We start from the raw sequence: 9,921 nt of genomic DNA, 5'->3' as shown, positions 1-9,921 counted from the left end.
CTAATATTTTGGCTCGGGATGGCTCCTCTCGGTACTCCGACCTACCGCCCGATCTTACACTGCAGCATATTGTAGACGACATCTGCCGCAGCCATTATACTGATGATCTCAGCAATTGTATAAGCAAAGACCTGCTGCCTTCCTGACTTTGGTTCGTGGACTTCATTTTGTAGCGGAATGTGTGTCCATTTGGACACAAAACTCGGAGGCGCGGTCCCTTCCTAGCAGCACTATATGTGTTTCAGAGAGGCTTTTGGATTTCCATTCCTCAGCTCATTTGGGACCAACTACACAAGTTTTGGGAAGGGCAATTGTACGGTGCACTCAGGGTTCGTCTTCATGGGGACTTCCCTTCCCTTTTCTCCTCAACCATATCTTTCAGACTAGAGGCATTTAAGGTACACCCGCTGGTGGGCCAATATCGGCTCACCCTCAGTTCGGCCTGCTCCAATGGAACCAGAGTTGTTCCCACATGCCGCGACGACGACAGGAGCCCGTAGCAGCTGAGGTTATCAGGGAGGCTGCTGGGCCTATACACAATGAGCCACCTGCAGCTGAGACGATAGAGAGAGAGGGAGCGGCGGAGACCGTTACTATAAGCATGTCACAATATGAGTCCCTCCACAAAAAACTGCAGGAGCTCCGATCTAAGCTTGCTACCCAGAGGGCGGAGGATAAGTAAGTGCCTGGTAGATGAAAGATTTGAAGCCCAGCAAGAACTGCTGCACGCCATTTTAGCACGGCTGCCACCTGATTCGGGGGCATCCTCTTCTGCGCCGCAGTGATAGGTCAGGTACTTCTATCACTTGCACTGTTTTACTGTTGTTTTCTACACACTGAGGACATTATGCGTTTTAAGTTGGGGGTGTGGGCATACATGTTAGTTCTGAGCATGCAATTAATTTTCCTGTTGTGATTTGAAATTCATTGATGGGCTTAATATGACAAACACATGATCACTTGATCAAGGAATTCAAATTGTGTTACTTTCATTGGCAGCATGAGATATTACTTGTTTCAATGTGATTTTCACAAGCACACTAGCATGTAGTCGGTGGGGCATAAAATCTAAAATCAGTGATGTTTGGTTTCAATAATTGGAATGTAGTTGGGTAACTTATCGGGACAATAACCTTGGCATCCATTCATAAAAATAAAAAAATAAAAAAATAAAAAAATAAAGAAAGGCGATCATTTTAAAACTTTTCACCAAGTAACCGGACCTCTTGCCTCATTAAGCAATGAGTGTTCGCATCAAAAAGTGAGAAGTTTGGATTGACTAAAAAAAAAAAGAAAGTAGCTTAGCTTTATAGCCTTTTTTACCCGAGTTAGTAAGTCCTTAGAAAGCTTATGCCCTAAAACCATCTGGTTTGGGAGTCATTGGCCTGATGCTTGATACATGGGTCTATTAGAAAGCTTAAGGGAGCTAAGTGAAAAAAAAAAAAAAAAAAAAAAATTTGCCTTGGTTGTTTATCCGATGGGAAGTCCAATGAATTTTGAGTATTGATCCCTGCATGATTGAGATTAGTTTTGAAATCCCATGACTATGTGTTGAGTTCACATACACTAGTTGAATCCTGTAATGCCTCATAATTGCCATGATTTGAGCTAATTTGTGATTTCCTGAAATTGTGAAGATGATGTTTGTTTTATTAAGCCTGTTAATGACTGAAAACCATGATGGTCATGATATTGCCTTCTTAGGAAATACAGGGTTAAAAAATGTTTGTGGGTATCATTTTTGGAAAACCCTCACGAGACTTCACTTGTCCACTAGGGAACTCCTAGGGTTTAAAAGGCTTGTTCCATACGCCAAATGCAACCGTACATCCCACGAAAGCTGAATTTATCTTTTTAGTTTTCACTTTATTTTCTGTTTTGTATTGCTAAGGGACTAGCAATATGTAAGTTGGGGGGTGTGATAAGCGCCGAATGTTGCACATTCAAGCCCCTTAATTTACATATGTTAATTTCTTAACATTGTTATTTGTTTGATTTTCTTTTGTTTTTGTGTTTCAGGTCTTATTTGACAAACCATTGAAAATTGGGCTTAAAAGGGCAAAAAGTTGAGCATTCTGGATCTGGGATCGAGCACAGCACTTCTGAGATCGAGCGCACCTGCACTCGAGCGTCTGCGGCTAGGGATCGAGCGCATGCATGCGCTCATGCGCACAACAGTTAAGCTCGAGCGCACTGTGCTCGAGCGCACAAGACTTCGGATCGAGCGCACTCGAGCGTGTATTGCATGGCAAAAATCCTTTTGCAGTGTGGATTTGGTTTTCAGTCTCCCAATTGGACTGGGAGACTAACCTCCGGTTTTCTGAGGATTTGTAGGGTTTATAGGGTTTTCCTAAGCCCTATAAATAGGTCTCTAAACATTGTAAACAGACACACCACTTTCTAGAGTTTAAATTTTAGTAAATTGTCTGTGAAGCTTAGAAGATCATGAGCGGCTAAACCCAATTATGGGGTATTGATGTAAGCGTTTCCAAGCACAATGGTTTGATTGTATTTAATTTTTAGTTTTTCAATTTATGCATGTTGATTGTATAACTCCGAGGATCGCTACAATTGTTTTCTGTTCTTCATATTAAATGCAATTGATCTCTAATTCCAATTCAATATTAGTAAAATTCTTATCTTGTCTTTAAAATTATTTTCCTATTATTGAATTCAAATCATTCTTATTTTCTGTGATTATAAGAATGATGGTTATACAATGGTTCTTAATTGGCATGCAATCAATAGGGTTAGATAGACCATACCTAAGAAAGACGGATCGTACTACACCATAGTTTAGTGTAATTTAGGTAGACGATCCGTGCCAACCGAAGATGGGTTATGCTATTCCGTTGATTGTATGAAATTATTTTCACATGTTTTCTTGTTTAAATTATAACATGCATAGAATGAATTGCTAGAATTACATATGGTTAACCATTAATGTGCGGATCGTGGTGAAATCATTACCATACTCTCTCTCTCTCATATATTTACTCTCTTTATTTTCATGCACTTTGAAATTACACAATAAATCATTCTCTTTTAAATTAAGTTAACTTTAATCTTTTAAATTTTGATAATTAAATCCCTGCAGTCCTTCAGGTTTGACACCCTCAATATAGCCCTATCCTACAGGATTCGTACTATTACTAGTGGTTTTTTTTATTATTGACATTTTTGGACACAAAAATACCACATGACCTTTCCACAACCGATGCGGGATAACCCCAACAATCTCTCCCTCACACATCGGGTCCTAGGTCGGAGCAACGACAACCCGTTTCTCCTGGACTGTTGGGCTAAGATTTGTTGGTAAACTTGGGCTATGATACCAGTGTTAGGTGGTCTTGGGCCTCTCTCAACCCCAAAAGCTAGCTCAAGAGGTGAGGCTTTCCCTCACACTTATAAAGTAATCACCAGCCCCTTCCATAAGGGATGTGGGATAACCCACACAATTTTTCCTCACACATCGGGCCCTAGGTCGGAGTAGCGACAACCCGTTTATCCCGTGGACTGTTGGGTCGAGACTTGTTGAAAAACCTGGGCTTCGATACCAATTAGGTGGTCTTGAGCCTCTCTCAACCTCAAAAGCTAGCTCAAGAGATAAGGCTTTCTCTTACACTTATAAAATGGCCACCAACCCCTTTTATAACCGATGTGGGATAACCCCAACAATCTTTCCCTCACACATCAGGCCTTAAGTCGGAGCAACGACAACCCGTTTCTCCCCTGGACTGTTGGGCTGAGATTTATTGGTAAACCTGGGCTCTGATACCAGTGTTAGGTGATCTTGAGCATATCTCAACCCCAAAAGCTAACTCAAGAGGTGAGGCTTTCCTTCACACTTATAAAGTAACCACTAGCTCATTCCACAACCGATGTGGGATAACCCCAACATAATTAATTGAATTTTCAAATAAAAAGAAAATGGTTAAAAGATAGTTAAAAGAATGACGTGTACCTAAGATATCATGGCTCCTTATGTCTATTTACGTACCTTGCTGTAAAATCAAAGCATGCAAAGCCTCCATATTGGTGAAGAAGTGTAGCAATTGCTCGTGTATGCGAATAAATTCCAGTGACGTTGCTACAAGCCGAAAAGGAACCCAAAATAGGCCTGTTGGCGTGTTTATACGATTCAAGTTGTAGTTGTAGAGCCTAAATGTCTATCAAACTGTCATCATCCAAACCAATCTCTACTACTTGACCGAAGCTTTGCTGCCATGAAAGAAGGATTCGAGTTGGAGTCCACTGTTGTTCACTATGGTTATAACTCTACGATCCTGTGAGCTATGAGAGAGAGTTTTAAAAGGGGGAACAAGAATTTCAATATTTTGGGTGATGAGTTTGAAGCGAACAAGTTTATAGATGAGATATAAAGGAAAACATCTATTTCAGCAACTAGTATTTAAGTAGTCGCTTTTTCGTATTTTTCTTTTTCCTTTTTAATCTCTTTATGTAAATTTTGGTGTTAGAGCATTCATATTGAACTCTTTATATTTGATTTTTCTTTAAAAATTTGAAAAACTCACAAAAAGAATCATTTAACAAGGAGAAGTGATAATCATAACACCAACGTGAGTAAACAGTCACTTAGTGTATTATAGTATTATTATATTATTAAAAAAAATTGAACAGTAATATTAAAAAAAATATTATTATCAAATACATCGGCGTGAGTGACTGTTCACTCATGCTGGTGTTATGATTATCACTACTCTTTAACAAGCTCTCTAATCTATTTTAAATTTAACTTTGATCAATAAGGTTCTCCAAATACCAAAAGTGCCAAAAAATGAAAGTTTTAGTTTTTTAATCTTATTATATATTCATTTTCCTTCTCTCTCATCTACCAAGAACGAAAAAAGAATTAAAAAATAAGAAAATAATAATATTTAAATAAAGTAGAAGAAGATATAGTGAGTTTGATATTTTGTTCATTTTAAAAGTGGCTATTAAATTTATAAAAGTAAGTTTTTCTCTTCAAATTTAACTTTTATTTAAAGAGTTAAATAGAGATACTTTTATAATAAATTGTTATTATTATTATTATTATTATTATTGACATGTTTGTACAATAGGGGGAGGGAGATTCGAACTAGTAATCTTCGCTTCATGAGGCGTGGTTTTCAACCGATTGAGCTATCCTTTGGGAACATATTATAAATTATTTTAAAACAAGATTTTCATATACAAAAGTAGTATCAGAGAGAAAAGATTAGCACCATGTTATTTAAAGTAAAATTTAAACAAGACCACCAAAAAGAAACAATAAATTGGAAGTAGTTAACTAGATTCTGAAATGGAAAATGTTGGGATCAATCTGCTCCGGAAGTCTACGCTGAGAAGGGAACTTGGGAAGCAAACTAGCAATGTACTTTGCAGCTTCTAAATAACCTCTATATTTACTCATCTTCTTTCGCTTTTCATCGCCACACGCCTTAGAATTGTAATCTTCCAAGTTGTTTTCCTTGTTGAGAAGCTCCTGAAATGCCTCCTTCTTAAAAGTCCAGGCTCCTGTTCCAAAATTGTAGTGGTACAAAGGAATGAACCGTTGCCCATAAATAGCTAAAAACTCCACTGCATCTAAAATAAACTCAAACTCCTCCTCAGACATGTAGTAGGGAAAGCTGATTCTAGCCCATCCGGGTTTTGTTCCCACATACCCCTATAAAAAATAAAGGTGAAGAAAATCTTGCTCAAAATCTTAATTGGGTGATAGTTTTCAAAGCTTCAAAGCAAGAATTAAGCGAGTATTTTACCTTTGCAACAGCATCTCTGATGGCAACTAAATAGGTGTCATCGACACCAAGCAAGACGTGGCCATAGGGTCCAGCACAAGCGCACCCACCTCGAGCCTGGATGCCAAACAAGTCATTCAAGAGTGATGCAACCAATGGTCCATGAAGTGGCTTATTGTTTTTGAGGCCAGACAAGGAGGAATTATTGGTCGTACTATAAATGAGGAAAGACAATATGGCTTGTCGTTTGGTGGTTGTATTTCCTAAAATCCAAATGTTCTTGTTTGGGAGAAGCCTCTGAAGTGCTCTGTGTATGTAGGCTTGCTCCTTATTTTCAATCACTTGGTAGCCAATATATTCCTTTACCCAGAAGGCCAATGATGCTCTAATTGTCTGGATTATTTGAGGAGTCCCAGCATTTTCCCTTTCTTCAATTTCCTCTTTATATACCGTGTGCTGCAATCCACATTAATTCATTTGATCCAAAAAAAAAGAAGAGAAAATCAACAAAATTATCCAAATAAGAGCGAGGATCAAGACTCAAGGCCCAATTATTACCTTTTCACTTAAGCCGTTGACATAATTAACAGTTCCACCTCCACAAGTTGATGGTGGATAAGATTTTAAGAGATAAAGGGCATTGCTCATCAGAAGAATGCCCGGCAATCCGGGGCCACCGAGAAACTTATGCGGGCTAAGGAAAACGGCATCATAGCCGTCCATCTCGCCGGACCTCATGTCAATCTCCACATATGGACCGCTAATGAAACACATTAATATTTCAGGCCAAGAAAATAATGAACATAAACTTGTAAATAAATGAGAACATATCTTTTAGGGGAAACTTAACAAAGAACCCCTAAACTACTGCACGTTTTGAGAAGACTCTTATAAATTTTAAAAACTCTTAATTTCACCTCTCGAACTTTCAATTTGATGCAATTTACCGCTCCATCAATTTTTGCCATTAAAGCCACTAAAAAGACAAAATTACCTCTTGCTTTTTTTTTTTTTTTTTTTTACAAAAAAAAAAAAATAAAAAAATAATTGAAAACAAATGGTTACAAATTGGCCCAACCATCGGGTGTCAATGCAGGCGATTAGAAATTGCTTGCTAATCGTTAATCGCTATAACTGCTAATCGCTAACTACTTAACCGCTTAATCGTATTAAACGCTAACTGCCTAATCGCTATAACCACCTAGTGGTTAGTGGTTAGAGGTTATTGGGTTTACTAAACGTAACCGCTAACCGCCTTTTTATATAATATATTTTTATAATTATAACTATAATAATATTTATACATATAACATAATCACTTAATCATTAAATCACATTTTTTTTTAGATAATGAAATCACAATTTAAGTATTAATATATTATCACTATAATTGATATGATTATATCACATGATCAATTGATCATTAAATCATTTGATCATATAATAATAAATTATACATATATAATATGACATAACTCATAAGTATACCAATTCGTATTAATACAACAATTAAGTATCTAAAGACTTAGTTCCAATGTATGTTATAAACTTATAAGTCTATATATATTATAAATTATAATTATACGTATATGCATATGAATAATATAAATGTATAAGATCAACACTTAATCATATAATTCAATGACAATTCAAATATTTTATTCAAGTTAATCATATTATTAATGTACAATGATAATGTGATTCGTATAACATCAACTTAAGTAATTGGCATTAGATTCAATAATGTGTTACTTATAACCACAATTGAAATATTAATGTATTATCATTCTAATTTATATAATTATATAATAATAAATTATACATATATAATATGACATAAGTCATAAGTATACCAATTCATACTAATACAACAATTAAGTACCTAGAGACTTAATTCCAATATATGTTATAAACTTATAAGTCTATAGGTGTTATAAATTATAATTATAAATATATGCATATGAATAATATAAATGTATAATATCAATACTTAATCATATGATTCAATGACCATTCAAATACATTATTCAAGTGAATCATATTATTAATGCACAATGATAATGTGATTCGTATAATATCAAATTAAGTAATTGACATTCAATTAAACAATGTGTTACTTATAAACACAATTGAACTATTAATATATTATCATTCTAATTTTAGTAATATTATCACTATAATTGATATGATTATATCTCATAATGAATTGATCATTAAATCATATGATTATACAATAACAAATAATACACATAATCATATATAATATGACATATAATCATATATATATCATATGTTTTATTTGAAATTCTTTTATATGTTGTGTTGAATTTTTTTTTAGGAATTGGGCCTAAGAAGACAAAAAAAAAAAAAAAAAAAAAAAAAAAAAAGAAAAAAAAAAGAGGGTAAAAAATGCTACAGCAATAAAAAAAAAATAATAATAATAAATAAATAAAAAAAAGCCCAAAAAAGCACAAAAAGCCCAATTTTAAAAAGGCGGTTGGTGGGCGGTTATCTATTTCACTAACTGCTAACCGGCGATTAGTAGCTAACCGCTAAGCGCCTAGTTGTTAGCGGTTGCAGTTACTGAAATCTACTAACCGCTAAGGCGGTTACGGTAAGCGGTTATTGATTTACACCCCTACCCAACCATGGGTCATCTTGTGATTTTTTTTTTTTTATATATATATAATAATTTATTTATTTATTTATTTTTAATTTGAAATTAAGGATAAATTTAGAATTTTATAAAAAAGTCTGGGGTATAATAGTCATTGTATCACTTTTAACGTTTAAAAATTATCGGAACGGTGTTCTCAAAATACGCGGCAATTTAATTGTATAAAGTGAAGTTCTTATCTTTTAACGTACCTTGCTGCAAAATCAAAGCATGCGAAGCCTCCATATTGGTGAAGAAGTCTAGCAATTGCTCGTGTATCCGAATAAATTCCAGTCACATTGCTACAAGCCGAAAAAGAACCCAAAATACGCCTGTTGGCATGTTTATACGATTCAAGTTGTAGTCGTAGAGCCTCCATGTCAATCAAACCATCATCATCGAAACCAATCTCTACCACTTGAGCCAAGCTATTCCGCCATGAAAGAAGGTTCGAGTGGTGCTCATAAGGCCCAACAAAAACCACCCACCTTTCCTCCTTAGTGAGGCATTTTATTACCCTCTCCCACAAGATTGGTGTCACGGCAACGCCGATTATTTCTTGAAGCTTTTTAATGGCTCTGGTGGAGCCGGAACCGCAGAACAAGAGGGAATCATCATTTCCACCACCCAAGCATTTCTTGATGTAGTTGGATGCTTCATGCACCAATTTTGTTGTCCGGTCCCCCACGTAGCTGTCACACGTGTGAGTATTCCCTATATATGTTGAAAAATATTTAACCAAATAATATAAAACAACAACAAAACAAAATTTATAATAACTGAAAATCCTGCCAACATTTTCTTTGACAGGAATTAATTCAATTAGGAGAATATCTAATTAATTATAGTGGACGAGTATTTTTGTAATAAAATGACAAAAATATTCATCCACTATAACTAGTTGAATATTCTCTCCTTTGAACCAATGATGATGGAATAAAGTAGTAGAGAAGTACAGATTTGATTATTTTTTCAGTCAAATGAATTTGATTTGATTGGCCACTCAAGATTGTAAAGAACATGATTGATAGACTACGGACCATAAAAGGGAAGAACGTTGTGGGTGATGAAATTTTCGATATATAGAAGAGACCGGCCGGTGGCGGTGTGATCAGCGTAGGTGAGTCTTCTTTTCCCGGAAGGAGAATCGATTTCTGCTTCGCCACCAATGATTTGAGAGCGCACCCAAGATAGTTTTTCCTCCGGGGAGTAGTTCCATGGCACACCCATTTCCAGTGTCCTGGAGGATTCGGAGCGACGGCAACGGTGGTCGGAAGGTCGAGAAGTGTTTAGTCTATCTGCATTGGTGCTCTTAGCACTTGCTTTGCTGTGGTTTTGGTTAACTTTTTGAGCAGAAACAGAAACAGCCTCTCTCAACACGAGTTGCTCGAAATCCAAAATGGGTTGCTCCAATTCCATATATTAAGAGGATGAAATAATTGAAGAAGAAGAAGAAGAAATGGATTGCAAGGAAGGAAGAGATGGATGGTATTTAAAAAAAGAATAGAAACTGATGGTATT

General features: G+C 35.8%; 1 protein-coding gene and 1 pseudogene across 1 annotated transcript; both read right to left on the bottom strand.

Annotated features, from left to right (window-relative positions):
* The window catches only part of LOC132165006 (uncharacterized), a 14,438-nt pseudogene extending 9,891 nt beyond the window's left edge, over positions 1 to 4,547 (bottom strand).
* A 746-nt stretch (positions 4,548 to 5,293) lies between these two features.
* On the bottom strand, positions 5,294 to 9,819 carry LOC132165005 (uncharacterized). Its single transcript, XM_059575519.1, has 5 exons — positions 9,441 to 9,819; positions 8,613 to 9,114; positions 6,303 to 6,504; positions 5,766 to 6,200; positions 5,294 to 5,671 (listed from the first exon to the last, which is right to left on the bottom strand). Exons 1-5 carry the CDS (start codon positions 9,817 to 9,819, stop codon positions 5,294 to 5,296), a joined length of 1,896 nt encoding a protein of 631 aa, XP_059431502.1.
* Between the last annotated feature and the right edge of the window lie 102 nt (positions 9,820 to 9,921).

The sequence above is a fragment of the Corylus avellana genome, chromosome ca11, assembly GCF_901000735.1.
Source record: "Corylus avellana chromosome ca11, CavTom2PMs-1.0".
Classification (NCBI taxonomy): Eukaryota; Viridiplantae; Streptophyta; class Magnoliopsida; order Fagales; family Betulaceae; genus Corylus; species Corylus avellana.
The sequence above is the reverse complement of the archived record's forward strand: the minus strand, read 5'-3'. Positions and strand labels throughout refer to the sequence as shown.

What these genes read in the sequence shown, in the direction of transcription:
- LOC132165005 (XM_059575519.1), bottom strand. Translation starts at nt 9,819, where the DNA reads ATGGAATTGGAGCAACCCATTTTGGATTTCGAGCAACTCGTGTTGAGA. An exon ending in TGCTTTGATTTTGCAGCAAG is followed by an intron (nt 6,505 to 8,612) that starts GTACGTTAAAAG and finishes GTGTTTCATTAG; the next exon opens with CGGTCCATATGTGGAGATTG. An exon ending in TCAACGGCTTAAGTGAAAAG is followed by an intron (nt 6,201 to 6,302) that starts GTAATAATTGGG and finishes TGTGGATTGCAG; the next exon opens with CACACGGTATATAAAGAGGA.